We start from the raw sequence: 18,798 nt of genomic DNA, 5'->3' as shown, positions 1-18,798 counted from the left end.
CTGCTCATTAACCAATCCTTAATCCATGCTAACATATTATCCCCAACCCATCAGCCCTCGAGCTTTCTCACATATGGTTTGCTAACTTATCAATGCCTTCTGAAAATACAAAAATAACTTTCACTATTTTCCTTTATCTACATTGCTAATTAAACCATTAAAAATCTAATATTTGGCAAATACTTTCCCTTTTATAAAAGATACATTGTTTATGCAGAATCTTGATGCAGTTTTTTTTTTAAAGTATCCAGTTTTCAAATCCTTAGAAAGGGAAACTGGTGTTTGCTGTACTACTTACGTCAAATTAAATGGTCAATAGTTCCATGCTTTCCTATTGCAAAGTTTTATGCATCACTGGGGTAGAATGCAAAACCCCTAATTTACCTGCCATTTAGACTCAGGATGACAGAAAGCAGACCAGGTTTCTCTATTTAACGATTACTATTTTTAACAAATAAATAGATTCTAGCTACAAGCAAGCAACTACGAACTGTCGACATATAAATCAACCAGTTAAAAATTTGACCCCCTTATAAACTCCCCCCATACACATACAATGAAACATAAAAAACACAGTAATATGGATTGAAGGCAAGACTGTGTAGGCAGGTCGGTGGTCCCTGCCCACAGGGTTCAGAGATGATCCTTTTCATTTTCATACTTCTTGAAATTCCTTCTCCAGGTACCTTTATTTCTTTGCAGGAGACATAAGCTGACTGGTTCACACTTTCAGTCTCTGATTTGTTTGAAAACCACAGTTTACAGGAACCGATGGAGGGAAATAAGTGCAATTTCTTTACCATTGAGGTGTTCATTTTAAAACTGCTGAAGAAACAACAGATCCTTTCTCTTCAGAGTTTGATAGCTTCTGATAAAATATTCACACACAAAAGCTGTCCAGCTACACAGGAACCAACAAACTTGTTGGCAGGCAGAGAATTTTGCAATTGACAACTGGTCACCATTTCACATACCAATTAGCTACATGTTGCCAGCTGAATCTCCCTTCATTAACACCCTTAGGTCCAATTTATCTGAAATAACTTCTCCATAAACAGCACTGACAATGAGTGTTGATAACCAGTTTTTTTTAAAATGCAGCAGTCCTTGGCTTTTAAAACATAATACTTTTCCCATTTCAGTCTACAATTAAAATACAGAAAAGTAAAACCATACAGTCTTTACAAGAGATTAAGTGGTGTGTTTGTAATTTCTCCCACTGATACTCACCCACAGATTGAACCCTATTATTTGTGACCTAAAAAGATGGATTACATACATATTTCACTATTATCTTTAGAAAGCAAGCACAAGAAAGCCTCATTTAACGCTGCCCTTGCACAATGTTGTTTTGTGTCATTGGAGGTTTCAAAACAGAACACCTCATATGCATTGTGTTGCTGCAGTTACACATTGCATATAACTAAACATTCCCATATATTTTATATACGTTTCCCTGAGTGGATATGGTAGGGAGTAGACGTCTTCTGAAGCTTTAATGAACCTCAGACTGTTTAGTATAATGTATTTTCTGGGAACCAGCAAGACACATTAAGCAATGGCATGAGATAACATTTTAGGTTTGAAGATTATATCTTTTCATTAACCCATGCTAATTAACTGGCTGCATTTTTTAAAATATTTCAAACAACTTTATTTTAAAACTTAAGGATTTACACTGTTTCTTTTAGTTTACAATGTTAAGAGACTATTTTAACGCTTCAGTTAATGGGTGACCTTGAGAGATATTGATACACCAATGACTTTACAGGATACTTCAGATTATTATAATACCTCCTTTTAGTCATTGCCAACTAAGGTTTGTTTGTAATAATCAAAATTTAATTTGCGTACCTTGTGATTTTCTTCTTTTTCTTGTTTAAGTGCTTTAATCTGTTTTTCTAGTGCTTTTACTTTGTTTGTACTTTCCTCAAAATCCTGGCGGAGAGACACTGCATTTTCAAGTTGATGTTCCAACCGATCAGATTCTAAAATGTTGTACAAAAAGAAAATGGAACCATCCACAACTGTAATCTACATTTACACAGGCAGTTAAAACAAGTCTTTTTGAACATGCTTGTCACTCCAAACCTTCATGTTACCTACATACTACAAATTTATATCATTGATTCCCAAGCTAGTACATAAATATAAAGAAGCATTTTTATAAGTAATGAATACAGTTTTTTTTAAACAGTTTATCTACAGAGGAACCTTGATTACCCGAAGAACACAGGTAGGTAGTATTTCATTCAGTTAATCGAATTCTGGATAATCGAATGCCCAATACCATAGTTTCACCGAGCATCAGGACCTTGCAATCTTGCCGGATAATCTGATATTTGAATAATCGAATGCCGGATAATCGAGATTCCTCTGTATATCATAATCCTATGATTTGAACCCCACAGAAAACAATGCTATTGCTGTATCAGAATTTACCAGCATTGTATTCAACTTCAAAATACTGATTAAGTTTAAACAAAAAGCACCACTGCAGAATCCTATGAATTTTAATAAAGTGCACCTCAATGCTAATTTGCTTTTTTTAACAATTACAAATAAATTCAGATACCAGTGAAGCAAAACTAAGAATTACACCTATGAACAATAATACTCAAGGGGCCAAATATGATTTTCTTATGAAAGCATAAATCTCCTAACTGGATATCAAATACACTCAATGAACCATGATCCAAATGTGGAGAATGTCCAAATTTTTTTAAGCATCTTTAATGCAGCAGCACTTCAAAGTACCATCTCTGGACATTTTATTGACAAAAAGTTCAAAACCTACTTCTTGAATTTCAAAGAAATCAGATACTTGATGTAAAGTGTAGGCTAATGTTCATTCAAGAAGGTCTTAGATACACTGATGCTGCTCTCAGAGTAAGGGGCAAGGGATATCAGGAATTCCTGAAGGGTTCATGCCCGAAACGTCGATTCTCCTGCTCTTTGGATGCTGCCTGACCTGCTGCACTTTTCCAGCAACACAGTTTCAGCTCTGCTCTCCAGCATCTGCAGTCCTCACTTTCTCCAAGGGATATCACAGGAAATTTTAAGCAGACTTTTGAAATGATGGATTTACTAAAAACTTTGGTTATTGTGTGGGACAAATATAGATGACAACAGACAATGGTAAGCAGCACCGGAAACAGATTTGTCTCTTCATTTCACTATGAATTTAAGACGTCAGTTTAAAACATGGCCATCTTTATCATTCAGCAGTCATAAAATGATTAAACAATGCCTGACATGAATCGTCTTATTCTCTAAAGGAGATACTTCACCACCAAGTGAGCCATATTTATCTAGTTAACGATCTCTTTGCTAATTTTTAATTTCTACTTAAACAGGTGATTACTGATCTGAGCATACTTCAAGCTTCCAAGCGATAGTAGGTCAAGCTTGAGTTAATGAGATGTGTTTGGTTATGTTAAGAAGTAGCTGAAGAATATTTTATCCATAGTTTACTGTATTAGCTTACTATATCTAGTCTGTATTGATTTTAGTTCGTTTGTTACAGGAAATGTCTTAAAGTATAAAATCATGTCACATGATCTTTATTTCATTACCAGTCATTCAAGCAAAACATTCTAGCTTTAATTCATATGTAAAATGTCATTTGTCATTCGGCATTGTTGGTTTATTCTTAGGATTAATAACTAACGTTTTTCAAAACAAAATATACACTTACTTCCCAGAAAACAGTTGTTTCTTTAAATGCAAAATTGGACACTGAATGAGAATGAGAGATGCAAATGCATTTTTAACCAGGTACAACATATAAACATGCCGCGGGAGTAGCCATTTTGACACTCAAACTTCTGCTACTTCATAAAATCAGGGTTGATCTGGTTGAACTTCAAGGAGAAAAAGACAGTCTCTACCCTGGGGTGGGGGAGTCCAGATCTAGAGGGGTGAGAGGGGAAAGATAGAAAACAGACCTAAGGGGCAACTTTTTCACACAGAGGGTGGTGCGTGTATGGAATGAGTTGCCAGAGGAAATGGTGGATGCTCGTACAATTGCAACATTTAAAAAGCATTTGGAAGGGTATATGAATAGGAAGGGTTTGGAGGGATATGGGCCGGGTGCTGGCAGATGGGACTAGATTGGGTTGGGATATCTGGTCGACATGGATGAGTTGGACTGAAGGGTCTGTTTCCATGCTGTACATCTCTATGACTCTATCCACATTCCAGCCCATCCCTGATATGCTTTTACACTCTTGATTAATAAAAATCTATACACCACTGCCTTAAAAATAATCAAAGACTCTGCTTCCAATGCTTTTTCAGAAACAGTTCCAAAGACATAGCCAAAGACAATAGAAAATACACCTAATCAGTTTTAAATAGACTACTCCCGATTTTTAAACAAGGATCCTTATTTCCAGATTTTCCCATAAGAGGAAACATCCTCTTCACATAAATCCTGTCAAGACGTCTCATGATCGATATATATATATATAAGGATTCTGTCACCTTTCCTATGCTAAACTAGAGTTGGTACAAGCCTAGCCTGTTCAAGCACTTCTTCACAGGACAACCCATTCATTCTACTTATTAGTCTGGTAAACTTTCTCTGAACTGCTTCCTTAAATAAGGTGGTCAATGATGTACCGCAACACTCCAGATTTGGTTTCAACACTGCCATTTGTAATTGAATCATAGCTCCTTACTCCAGTATTCAATGCCTCTCCCAATTAACTTTCTTAATTACCTGCTGTATCTGCATTCTAGCCTATTACGATTCATACAGATACCTCTGCAATCTCTCCTCGCAGAATAATAATATAAACAGTATATTCCCATTTGTTAAAGCTCTACCCTATCCATTTTCGTAGCCTCCTTGCATGCTCTTCACAACTTACCTATCCTCATGTCATCAGTAAAAGTAGCAACAATACCTTCTATCCTTTCATCCAGGTCATTGATATAAATGGTAAACAGTACAGATTCCTTGCCACCACTTGTTGCGTACTGCCAGCCAGAAAAGGACTAATTTGTGCTTAATCTCTGCTTCCTGTTAGCCAGCCAATGTGTTAATCCCTACATCATGAGCTTTTATTTTCTGTAATAACTTTTGATTTGATACCTTATCAAATGTCCTGTGGAAATCTGAGTACAATTCATCCTCCAGTTCTCCTTTCTGCACAATATTTGCTACCTCCTCAAAGAACGCCAATAAATCAGTTAACCATAATCTCCCTTCCTCAACGCAATGCTGCCTCTACCTGATTACCTTCATTGTTAACTTAAAAACTGCCCTGCTACATTTGGGCGGCACAGTGGCACAGTGGTTAGCACTGCTGCCCCTCAGCACCAGAAACCCGGGTTCAATTCCCGCCTTAGGCGACTGTGTGGAGTTTGCACATTCTCCCTGTGTCTGCGTGGGTTTCCTCCAGGTGCTCCGGTTTCCTCCCACAGTCCAAAAATGTGCAGGTTAGGTGAAGTGGCCACACTAAATTGCCCGTAATGCAGGGGTAAATGTAGGGGAACGGGTCTGGGTAGTTGCGCTTCGGCAGGTCAGTGTGGACTTATTGGGCCGAAGGGCCTGTTTCCACACTAAGTAATCTAATCTAATCTAATCTATTATAGAGTCTAACAATTTCCTGTCACAGATAGACAGGTAATGAGGAACTATCTACCCACCAGCCCCAAATTTACATTTTAAACCCACCAACCATTGTGGCCATCCCCAATCTGGGGAGTTTCAGAATATTAAAACTAATGAATCATTTGCTTCTTTTAAGACCCTCAGAGAAAATCCATCAGAACCCGAGTACCTAAGATTCTGCTCAGTCTCACTTCCCAAGTGATTGCAATGTTTTGAGTTCCTCTCTCCCTTCAGATTGAACTGCATTACATTCATGGAAAGGCAACAACAAGGACTCGAGGGAGGGGCTGGCCAGACCTGACAATAGAAAGGGGAACCTAGCAGGGAAGACAGTGGAGTAGCAATGGTAGGAGTTTCTGGGGCTAATTAGAAAAGCACAGCAGAAATTCATCCCAAGGAAGTAGTAACATACAATGGAGAGCACAAGGAAGCCATAGCTGAAAAAGGAAGTTAGGGACAGCATAAAGCCACACTGTAAGTAATCTAATCTAATCTAATCTAATCAAATGAAAAGCATACAATGAAGATTAGTGGGAAACTGAGGATTGGGAAGCCTTTAAAAACCAGCAAAGGAAAAGTTTCCCGACAAATCCATGAATATCACATCAGATAACAGCTTGTGGTGTGCAGCCATCTGAAGGGCAGAAGGTGGGAGATAAAGATAGCTAATCCTGTACCAGAAGTGGAGAAAATGCTAACTCAAGTGATCAACATACAAAAACCAGGCAGGACCTTGCACTAAGATTGAAGAGGGAGTTTGAGAAGATTTAGAGGGTGGAAGATTTGCTTAGCTTGAACTAGAGGGAAAGTATCAATTGTGCAACCCTCACAAGCAGAATTGCCTCTGATATCAGAAGTTATCTGACAGGGAAAATAGAAAGGCAGCCATCGGGTAGAGAATAATTTTAGACTGGTCACTGAAGGATTAAGTGCTCTCTTAAAAGGGCAGTGTAAGGTATAACTGTTGTGGGAAATTTTTGATTGTGCTCAGATTTCTATGGAAAATCTCTTTTCTATATTTCAAGTTCAATTTGCCTACAAAAAGAAAAAAGCATTTCAAACCATACTTTTTAGTCACTGTTACAGTAAAGGTTTGGAAATGCGGAATTCTGATTCTTTTTTAAAGAAAACAAATTAACTACCTGAAGCCTGTTTACCATCTACACAGCACAAGTCAGGAGTATGATGGAATACTCCCCACTTTCTTGGATGGGTTCAGCTCCAACAACACACTATAATAATTTGGACCATTCAGGACAAAGTAGCTCGCACATTTGGCACCACATCCACAAACACTCACTTCATCTATCACTAGTGCTCAATAGCAGCGGTATGCATCATTTACAGAATGTTCTGCAGAAATTCTCCAAGGCTCCTCAGATAGCATCTTCTAAACCCATGATCACCACCACTAGAAGGACAGTGGCAACAATTGAAACTCCATCATCAGTAACTTCTCTTCCAAGCTGCACACCACCCTGACCTGGCAACGTATCACTGTTCCTTCAGTGTTGTCGGGTTAAAATCTTGATCCTGCCATTGTGGTCTACCTATAGCAAATGAATTGCATGGTTCAGGAAGGTGGTTCACCATTCCCTTCTCAAGGGGAACCAGGGACGGGCAATAAATACTTGCCCAGCCAGTGATGTCCATATCCCATGAATGAATAAAAAGAAGTCTGTAAGGTACAAGGCTTAGAGCTGAACTCTCAGGTTGTGATATTCCCACATATTTGCTGCCCTTGTCCAAGTTGGTAAAGGTTGCAGGCATGAGACTGTTAACTGCAAGCTCAAATTTCTGTTTCAAAATAATTTGTCTGTCTGGAGATCACCACAAAATGTGGTTATTTAACCATTATAATATGATCTCATAACAGACAACATTCATATAATTGGAAGATGCTAAATGTAAGGTAGAATATTAAATGAAAGACTGGACTGGGTTGAATGGCAAGTGGAATTATTGTCTATACAAAGGAACAAAAAAGGTCTTTTGGCACAGTGGTGGTTCAAGACTCATGCACCATGGAGGTGCATTGTAACATGCTTGAACAGGGTAATCAAAATATTCTTTAGAAAGCATGCTGGAGAAAAACAACAGAACTGTTGTAAAATTAGAGTTTGGACCACTGAACACAGAAGAGTGAAAGAAGTATTCAATATGGGAAAAGGGGCAGATATGAAGCTGGTGTTAATAGCGTTAGGAAATCTTTAGGATGATTTTCAGGTCTCCAGGAAATAACAAAATTCTATGGACAGAGGTGTAAACAACCCAGAAGAAAATCATGGGACCATCAAAACCTTCTGAATGATTTACTAATCAAAGCATTGAATGTTTTAAAAAAGATTGTTTGACTGGGTGATGTGTTTGGAAACATGTGCTTATCTGGTGAAGTCTCCAAAAATATGCTTAACCAGAGTCAGTCACCCTAGGTTACATCATAAATTGCTTAGAAGTGACAGTACCTATTTGTAAACTTTAGAGGGGGTCAAGATAATGATGGATCATTTATGAAAGGGCTAAGATAGATAGATCAGGGGAACTGCAATATTTCAAGAGAAATAACCATGCTGAAAACCATGATGATCAAGGACTAGAAAAACAATAATGAACAACTTGCCTCCATCAATGCATCAACATATTGTGAAACCTGATAGGTTAAGTAAAATCACATTTACTAGGAACAGAAGTATAGCAAATAAATCCACAAAACAAATTGGATATGATGGTTAGAAGTTAAAATATGACAAATAAATATACCTGCTAACTTTTTTCTCAGTTTGTCCATTTCCTCATTTAACTTCTTGATTTCCTTATCTCTGCTGATAGTTCCCATTCCACGTGTTGAACTATGAAGTGACTGTGCTGCCTGAGTGGATTCTAACAAAAAGTACAGAAAGCTTAAATTAGGAATAATAAAAGGAAAGAGACTTGTAAATCAGTACAACAAAAAATTTATACTGTATTTTAACAATTAAATGCCCCAAAGCCCTTCACAAGAGCATTATAAAACAAAGTATGCACAGGGTCAAATTACATTAGATGACCCAGTCAAAGCTTAATCCAAGAGGAAGGTTTTAAAGAATGTCTTAGAGGAAAGCAAGGTAGATACCGGGGAAAGAGCAGAGGCGCTGTTTGACAACTGAATGCATGGTCACCTGTGGGGGTGCCATTAACACATTAAGCCAGAATTAGAGTGCAAATAACTTGGGAGAGTTGGAGAACTGGAGAAGATTATGGGATCAGGAGCATGAGGTCATAGATGGATTTGAAAACAGGATTTTGTAATGCAAGGTAACTAAAACAGGAAAATGAGCCTTGGAGGAAGTTAAAATACAGGCAGAATTCTGGAATACCTCAAGTTTATAGAGGGTAAAACATGAGAGACCAGCTAAGACTGCAATGGGATAGTTGAGATTACAGGCAACAAGAATGATGAATAAAGGCCGAAGTAGCAATTGAGATGAAACAATGGTAAAATTGGGCAAAGTTATGGGGGTGGAAATGGATAGTTTTAGTGATGGCACAAATATGAAGTCAGAGGTTCATGTGTGACACCAAAGTTGCAATAAAACTGGCTTAATTACAGACTTTTACCAGGGAGAGTTGGAATCAGTAGCTAGGGAACAGAATTTGGAGCAGGGTTCAAAAACAAGGTACTCAATCCCTCCAACTATTTAGCTGGAAGAAAATATTGCTCAACTAATAACAAGTATCCGATGAGAAGTCCAATAATTTCGCAGCAGTGGGTGAGTCAAGAAAATGTGAAGATGAAGAGTCTTTGAACAGCACTGAACAGCAGTCTATGAACGAAAGATAGAAAAGGCTCAATGATAAATCATTGGGGAACACCAAAGGTTAACAGTGTCGGAACAATCTGATAGTATCTTGATGTTTGAGAAAAAAAGGCTTAAAACAACTGAAATCTGAACAAAACAAAAAGACAGAAAAAAATAAATGAAGAATTATCTGAAAACGAAAACAGGTTTTGATAGGTATGAGGTACCCATACCCTTTTAGAAGTGAAACAGTAGGCTGAGCTGAATCTTACCAAAAATCAGCTTAGTGCCATTTCTGGCAATTTTCATCGAGGTTTTTCTTCACAAATCCTAGCAAGTTTTCTTATGCTACCTTCCCAAAGTTACTTTATGACCGACATATGACACATCACTTGTCACATTTCCCCCACTGGCCACAGGCAAAATTACTGGCCACTATCAGGTCGTCCAGGATTCCTAGAGCTGGTGTCATCTTTAAAGCCCGTCATGCACTGTTCAATATATCAGACAGCATGAAACTGGCACTCCACTTTGCCCATGGCCATGAACAGGGTAGGGAAAGTTCTTGTCAATTGAGTTTGCTACGACATGTTAGTAACTTCTAGAAACCAGAGGAGGAAATCATGAGCTGGAGTCCCTAGGCCATGTCTCTGATTTTCTCATCTGGAGATGCATCATCAAGCCTCTATTCAGTGGGACGAATCATGGGAAACTGCATTTCAATGACGCAAGATGACTATTGTGTTAGTGCATGCCAATACATGCAAATAAGCTTCTTGCTGCTCATGAAGGAGAATACCATCTCGGCCATTCAGCACTTCATTGGAAAACAGGACTTTTGCTCTTGAAGTCAGGAAGCTCCTCACTACCGCTCTCTCTCTCAATTCTCACAACTTTCTCACTAATGTCCACATTATTCAGTGCCTGGGAATATTCTGCCCATAGTCATTTAGTTTTCTATTTATAAGACATATAATTTGTTTTCAATTCTGATGACAAATGCATACCCAAAACCACTAAGTTTCCTTTTCGCTTCATGGATGCCAATTGATCTGCTGGGTGTTTTTTTTTCCAGGATTTCTCGATAAATTAAATCTCAAAATTACCTTGCAGCTTCCTGGTTAGTTCTAGTTTTTCTTGTTCAAGCCGGCGGATTCGCCTCTCGTAAGCCTCTATTTGCAAACTGTTTTCCAAGTCTGTTCGTACATTTGCGTCCCCATCAATTGAATCTGACCGCATAACTTGTCTCAAAGAAACTCTGTCTGACAAAGGACTGAAATGGCAAATCACATTACTTATTACTGCATTCTAAACATCAGACAGCTAGTTTGTAAAGCATTAATTGGTAATTCAATGCAAGTTGCCATGCAATCCCAGGAGCTCAAGTTGAATAAACTATTTTCCCAAACTTAGTGTCTTAAAGACCTTTAAGTTAGAAATGTAGTCACTGTTGCCTTGTAAAGACACTTACCAGACAAAGTTTGTGCACCAGGATTCCACAAGCAGCAGTGAAATAAATTACCAGATTATCCGTTTTACCGATATTAATTACAGAATGCCTGCTACACAAGACATTCTTAGAGTAGCATCATGCGATTTTTTTAAACACTCTTAAGGATGTAGACAGAACAATGGTTAATGCCTCAAATGAAAATCTGGGGTGGCACAGTGGCTCAGTAGTTAGCACTGCTGCCTCACTGCGCCAGGGACCCGGAGTCGGTTCCATCCTTGGGCAACTGCTTGTGTGCAGTTTGACTGCATGGGTTTCCTTTGGGTGCTCTGGTTTCCTTCCACAGTCAAAGACGTGTAGGTTAGGTGGATTAGCCTTGGGAAATGCACCTAGTGATGGGGTGGGTGTGGTGGTGGTGGTCCAGACTCAATGGGCAAAATAGCCTGCTTCCACACTGCACAGATTCTATGAAAAAGATAACTTTCAAAAGTAAATCACTCCCTCATTACTGGACTTAAATTGCAGCCTAGGTTACATGCTCAAATCTCTGGAATAGAGGTTGAATAAATAACTTTTCAAAGAAAGAACGCTTTTCACATGCCAAAATCAACACATTTAGTTGTATCACTACACTGATCATGTGGTGAATCAACAAGTCTCAGGTCTATTGACCTGGAGATTTAAATTCAAAAACAATGTCACTCATTTATTATGCAGTTTACTGCCAAGTGTGCTAAAAATACCGATTGTATCAGATTGTATGCATTTTATATTTATTTGACGGTAATAGCCCTGTGAATTATTGCACAAATGTGTATTAACTGGTTGAATAATCAAGCCAATTTTTAAAATCTAACCATACAGTTAGTTCTAGTTTAAATCATAAACTTGTGTCAAATTATGCAGAACATGCACAACTCAACAGATTAACGAGTAAACAGCTGAGCCAGGCGGATTAGAAAAATCCAGGTTTGATCCCTGTCCTGCGGTCATAAGTTGATGAACACCTGTGCTTTTAGGGAGCTCTGCAATTGTCTTCAGGACCTTTGAGCTAAGGAGAGGAAATCAGTAAGATTTCTGCGCTTAGGACTCCTCAGTCCAACTTGTCCATGTCAACCAGATATCCTAAACTAATCTAGTTCCATTTGCCAGCATTTAGTCCAAATGCCTCTAAACTGCTTCTATTCATATGCCCATCTAGAAGCCTTTCAAATGTCGTAAGTGTACCCACCTCCAGAACTTCCTCTGACAAGTTGTTCCATACATGCACCACCCTTTGTGTGAAAATATTATCAATCAGGTCATTTGTAAACCTTTCTTTTCAACTATTTTCCTTTCCTTTCTCACCTTAAACTATGCCCTCTAGTATGGGACTCCTGTACCCGGGAGAAAGACCTTGGCTGCTTACCCAATCCATATCCCTCATCATTTTATAAACCTCGATAAAATCACCCCTTAGCTTCTGATGCTCCAGGGAAAAAGGCCTCTGCCAATTCAACCTCTCCCTATAAATCACACCTTCCAATCCTGTCAACATCCTTTTAAACCTTCCCTGCACCCTCTCAAGTTCAATATCTTTCCTAAAAAGGACGATCAGAATTGTACATAGTATTCGAAAAGTGGCCTCTTCAGTTCCCTGTACAGTTTCAACATGATATCACAACTCCCATACTCAATGCACTGATTAGTGAAAGTAAGGATGCCAAATGCCTTCTTCAGTGCTCTGTCTTGTAATTACTACTCAAAATATTTTGTGGAATTCAAGGGAGGACAGAGTCATGCCCCACCTTGGGCAAATAAGTCCAACATTAATTATGATCACTTTAGGTAGGAATGATTGTGAAACTCAATCTTGTATCATTAAAAGATCAGCTTCATTCAAGAGAAAGTTAATTTTATCCATAGTTAAAAGGAAAACAAAATATTCCTTACAATACCAGCAGCCCTCCAGTTTAAACCATTTAGTATCAAGCCTAAGTGATCAACTTGCACAGTTCTTTTTTTTTATTATTATTATTCAGGGATTTTGCTGAGCCAGCATTTACTGCTCATCCATAATTACACTTGAGAAAGTGATGGTGAGCTGTCACCATGAAATTATCAGTCCATTTAACATGGTGACCCCATTGTGCTGCTAGGGAATTCCAATATTTTAAACTTGGACACAGTTAAAATAAAATGTTGTTTGTTTTTACTGTAGAGCATACAATACATATTTTAGATGGGAAACAAAGCAAGGACTTGGAGTTGTGTTTCTGATTAGTAAATATAATGATCCACCTGTTACAATAGTGAATTACGTTTACTATATGCACTTGAACAAAACAAAAGCAGAATTTAAATTAAGCACTTGAATTGCTCTACCTGCTGGTGGTAAATGTGAAGCCTACAAATGGCAGATGCAGTCCAGAAAAAGCAGTGTGAGTAGCTGGTGGCACCAACTCCTAGGATAATGAAAAGCACAAGTAAAAATAGAGATTTTTATTCAATAAATTGTAATAAAGTTGTTTGAACACTGTTTATAAAAAAATTGCAATTAAAATGCAAGAAGAAACATATTATCCATCTTAAAATCATTAAAGCAGTAAGAGTATTTCTTCAGGACTGGGATATTAACTCTGGGGTGAATTTAAGCACAGATTTGTACTGTTACCCCAGCTGCAACAAAACCAATATTGGCTAGATCCATTTATGTATACTCATTCTCAAATATTTGAATCCCTTCGTCCAATTCAAAACTAGTGCTAATCTGGGTTTGCTTGCTGAACCAACAAATTACATCTAAATCCTGAATAGATTCTTTCCCAAGACAATTTGAAAATCCTGTCAGTTACATGCTTCTCTGGCAGAAGAGCAAAAACAGGAACTTGGCCCAATAACACTGACAGGGTTAAAAGAAAGGCTAAGTTTTTAATTAGTGAAAATATGAAACAATTGCTGGTCCATCTCCTTTGGAAATGTCAAGAACATTTAATTGGGTTGGAGTGGTTGAGGTGGAAAACAGTAAAGTGGATCTTCATTTTACATTACTAGTGACTATAATATTTATCTTCAATCCAGTATTTCAGTTCAATTACTTCTGACTGTGCTTGGAAGTGCTTCTATTCCTCATTCCAAGATCACTCACTTATAAATTTAAAATTGAGATCTTCCACAGCAAAAAATTTCAATGCGGCACGGTGGCACAGTGGTTAGCACTGCTGCCTCACAGCGCCTGTAGACCCGGGTTCAATTCCCGACTCAGGCGACTGACTGTGTGGAGTTTGCACATTCTCCCCGTGTCTGCGTGGGTTTCCTCCGGGTGCTCCGGTTTCCTCCCACAGTCCAAAGATGTGCGGGTCAGGTGAATTGGCCAAGCTAAATTGCCCGTAGTGTTAGGTAAGGGGTAAATGTAGGGGTATGGGTGGGTTGCGCTTCGCCGGGTCGGTGTGGACTTGTTGGGCCGAAGGGCCTGTTTCCACACTAAGTCTAGTCTAGTCTAGTCTAATCCAGACATTTACATTTGAAATAGTAGTATTTTCTTTCCACAAATGCTGTACAAACTGACAAAGATGTATGTGTACAGTTTAATGAAATGCTGCATATTTTATTTTAGATTTATACTATGCAGCTTAAAAATATCAAAACACTGAAAAATGTACTTTAAAAACAAAAGTGGCCTTTCAAACAACCTTCACGTTGAAATCCCTACTAAAAAATTAATGTTTGCTGCTGTGCAAATAGACTTTGCCTCAAAATTGCTCTTCTGACCAATTAGAAGAGCAAATAGAAATTATTTCAGGTAAATACACAGATTATATACAATACTTATACCAAATTATTTAATTCTCACAGTAATTAATGTAAACTTTTGAGTTTCCGCTCATTCAAATGCTGTTAGTTAGATCATGTTTTATATAACTAGAAATGTATTGTGTTCTACAGCCAAACATGATTTTTTGATAAAAGCCTATTGAATAACCAGATGTCTAGCAATAAAAATATTTTAAACTTCCAGATTGTCACAGGTTTTAATATTAGGGCTATCTGACAACAAAACTAACCTACGCATTTTGACAAGGCTTGGCCAGACCATGAAACGAAACATCTAGCTGTGGTTATAGCTAAGTTCTTCGACTTCCCAGGCTCTTCTTACTATTTGAATTTTAGAAGTAAAACAAAATTTGAGAAGGAAGAGGAAGAAATGCTGTCACAAAAATGGGAGTACAGTAAAGAACCAAATTTAAGTTCCATCTGTCGACAAATGGTACTACTTCTGGGCTAATACATCTCTGAACCTATTTTAGCAATCGAGCAAAACTGAAGTACTAACTGGATTTTTGAGAACATCATCATCTACATCAAAGTTTGAAGTGTCCGTTGGACTGCTGACTTCAGGAATATAAGGTGCTTCAATATTTCTAATGTTGTCCCAATCAATCCCTTTGAAAAATGAATGTTTTTTGAAATCTTCCATTCCATTTTTTCCAATGCGATGTTCTCTACTACAGATCAATTGCTGTATCAAATCCTTGGCTTCGTCAGACACATCAGTGATATGAGAGGGAAACTGGAACCTTTCCTGTCAAACAAGATGAAGACTACATGTTATTTGACAATAGCACCCAAGCAAAAACAGCGTAATAATTGTCCTTTTCACATAGAAGACGTGAGTTAGTTAGTTCTACCTTCATAGACAGATCATCTAAAAAAATGGAATTAACTTAGAAGCAAAGTTTAACATTTTCCTTGAAGTATTGGCCTGTTGTTTTTGTTTTAAAATCAGGAAAATTAGCCATGTACAATCATAATTGGGCACAAGATCCAATGAGCAATTCCTAATGGCATGCTAAACGTTTCATAAATCAATTTAAATTAAAACATATTGTAACCATTTGAGCAGCTTATCATAATCTTCTGCAATATCCAATGGCATAAAATGCAGAACCATTCTTCTTCTACAGTGAATACTGTGGTTCTGTGCAAATAGTTTAGTAATTACACACACAATTTTAAAATGCCTGCCCTTAAAAAAAAAGTTCTTACTTGGTGATTCATAATTTTCCCATATGTTTCTACCAGTGATTCTGCATAAAATGGTGTTTCGCCAACAAGCATTTCATACATGCATACACCAAGAGACCACCAATCGCATTCTGGTCCATACTTTCCCATTCCATCCTCCATTGCTTGCAAGATTTCTGGAGAAATGTAGTCAGGAGTACCAACTGCCACAGAAGATTGCACCTAAATAACAGAGAGAGGAAATCATCAGAAACTGCATAATTGGTGCATGCTTTACTTTACCCAACAAAATGCAGATAACAAAACATTATTGGTTTAAAGATGCACATTCAGGCATCAGACAACTGATATATGAAGTCTTCCCAAACATTATTAAATAAAGTGCACTGGCTTTTAGCTGTTACTGCAGAATTTTTTTTAAAGATCCATCTAGAGATGTGAGCATTGTGATTCACTGATTACCCTCAAGATGTTGTAAACCCACATTCTTGAATATCTTTGGTCCCTAAGTTTCACCTACATCTTCTACTGTTAGTGGATGTCCCAAGTTTTGGAATGACAACATATAAGATAGAAACGCTACCACCTAAGCCATTCACTAAATGCCTATTGCCTTGGCTGTTCTAGGTGGTCGAAGTCACTGGTGAAGGAGGCTTAACAACATGTTGCATTGCTCTTTTTGATTAAAGCCACTGACGCAACAGTACACTGGAGCTGGACAGAATCAATGTTTAAAGTGGTGGGATTTTGCACAATTAGCGTAAAGTATCACTGCATAACTAACAGAAGATCCAATAATGGAATGTCTCATTCTTTCACACCATTCAAACCTGACCTTATCAAAATCTCACTTTCTATCCCCAGCAATTTGTTTTTATTTAAAATCTGAACCATCTTATCTTTTGGAGTTACTGGTTTTTAATCAGAATAGAAGAAAACTTGCTTAACACTGCTGTTTGGCAGGCAATAGTCACAGGAAGTCATGTTTATAACTAGACAGAACAAATTGTTAAATTTCAAGATGATTTCAACTGGACACAAGTAAATAAACACATTTAGTTAAGATTATCAAAAATGTGACATTAAGAAAGAAAGGATATTACCAAACCTTTGCAGTCATTTTCCTTGGGAATAGTAAAGTATTGTCTGCACTCTACAGCAGGCAATGTAGTATATTGCATGTTCTGTTACATAAACTATTTCCTGAATGTTTCTAGGATCTACAATAGACACTGCTCCTGTTAGCTACTCTTCAAATATACAGCTAGACCATTTTTTTTCCAGAAATCATACTCACAGTGCCATCATTCATTAACTTCAGGCAGGAACCAAAGTCAGCAAGACGTATATGCCCATTCATGTCCAGCAAAACATTATCAGGCTTTATGTCCCTGTTTGAGAAAGAGAAACATTACCAAAAGGGGGAGAAAAGGGAAATCCCCACGCTTTTTCAGAAAACTGCTCCCTATTTATATGCAAAAAAAATTTCACTGATATTTTTAAAAAAAAAGATAGTTAGTTCTGCAGCCAAAGAAAATTAGTGAACAAGGAAAGAATGCACTCCATAAATAATATGCACATAGGTGACAAAGGAGTGCGGTCATATCAGTCACACAAATTTAATGTATTACTTTCCTTTTTTAAAAGGGGTCCTGAAGCTGATCTCTTTTCCACACAATAATAGTCTTATGGTCACACTGTTCTTAAGAGGTCAACAATATTCTATCAGGGAAGGGTGAATTAAAGAAAGGAGCGTTCTTTGTTTTCAGATGCATTTTCTCTGTGTAGACTTTATCCTGCATTATTGGATGACAATGCATCCTTGGTTGCAATGGATAAACTGCTGAGGCAACAATAGACCCAAATGTTTTCACATATCTCCGGGTTAAGACAATCAATTATAGTTTCAGAACTTGCTTTATGTTCCAGATTTACTTGCTGAATTTAAATTACAACATCTGCTGTGGTAGTATTGTAATCCATGCCTCAGAGACACAAGACCTCCAAATTATTAGTCCAGCAACATGAACATCAACACAACTGATGCTAAAACAATGGATTCCATCACCCATATCAATTTCAAATTACATGTGCAATTCTTCTCAAAGCTGCTTTGAACAGTGACACTTTGCGTCACTGAAGTTTGGGTTATTCCTCTTTGTATACAGGCAGTTCTTCGATAATGCATTCTTGTACAACCCGCATTATAGAAAAATCATGCTTTAGAAACAATGCCTAAAATATTAACAATGTAATCATGTTACAGCCAACACACATTTTAAACGTTTGTGCTTTAAACTAGTGCTCCCAATTCATCAGTCATGTTACAGTGAATTTGCATTAATGAAACAAGAGTTATAGCAGAACAACCTGTATTTTTAAAATATACCTGATTACTGCATGCAACTTTTAAACAGAAAATGTTTTCACATTGGAAAATGTCATTCAAAACAATTAAGCATATTGGCAAATAGCCCTGCCATTGTGTTGTAGTACTTCAAAAGTCTATCTAGTCCACATCCAAAGGTAACCATACCTCTGGTTGGGCAGTGTGTTATCTATTTAATATTTTGTTTATTGGTTTATGAAAAGTTAGCATTTGTTCACCTCCAACTGTCCTTGCTTTTTTGAACTGCTGCAATTTATGTACAATTGGTCAACGGCGACAATGTCTAGTACAATCAAGGCAACCCAGAAGTTTGGGTAATTCAACATTGTAAGATATAGGACAAAAAGCTGCTGATGTAGTGCCACTCCTTACATGATCTGAGCCTTTGATGGAGTATTTAAACCAGTTTTTAAGTGAATAAAATGTAGATGTCAAATATTGGTTTGTAATTTTAACATAATTTAATTCAACATTGCCCTTTTTAATATCCTGTCTACAATTCCATTATTTGAAATCCCTTGTCTATTTTCTTTCCTTGTAACTCATGAAAAAGAAG

At 37.5% G+C, this 18,798-nt stretch overlaps 1 protein-coding gene across 2 annotated transcripts in view; it reads right to left on the bottom strand.

The window, feature by feature from the left end:
- Positions 1-18,798, bottom strand: part of cdc42bpb (CDC42 binding protein kinase beta (DMPK-like)) — a 210,350-nt gene that overhangs the window by 74,170 nt on the left and 117,382 nt on the right. For both annotated transcript variants that reach the window (XM_060829247.1, XM_060829248.1), the window contains exons 6-12: positions 17,151-17,244; positions 15,875-16,075; positions 15,162-15,410; positions 13,214-13,293; positions 10,506-10,672; positions 8,381-8,500; positions 1,855-1,988 (exon numbers count right to left, since the gene is read on the bottom strand). In XM_060829247.1, the coding sequence (XP_060685230.1) occupies positions 1,855-1,988; positions 8,381-8,500; positions 10,506-10,672; positions 13,214-13,293; positions 15,162-15,410; positions 15,875-16,075; positions 17,151-17,244 (1,045 nt within the window). The remainder of the gene's footprint in view (positions 1-1,854; positions 1,989-8,380; positions 8,501-10,505; positions 10,673-13,213; positions 13,294-15,161; positions 15,411-15,874; positions 16,076-17,150; positions 17,245-18,798) is intronic.

Source organism: Hemiscyllium ocellatum, chromosome 8 (genome assembly GCF_020745735.1).
Source record: "Hemiscyllium ocellatum isolate sHemOce1 chromosome 8, sHemOce1.pat.X.cur, whole genome shotgun sequence".
In the NCBI taxonomy this organism is placed as follows: Eukaryota; Metazoa; Chordata; class Chondrichthyes; order Orectolobiformes; family Hemiscylliidae; genus Hemiscyllium; species Hemiscyllium ocellatum.
The sequence above is the reverse complement of the archived record's forward strand: the minus strand, read 5'-3'. Positions and strand labels throughout refer to the sequence as shown.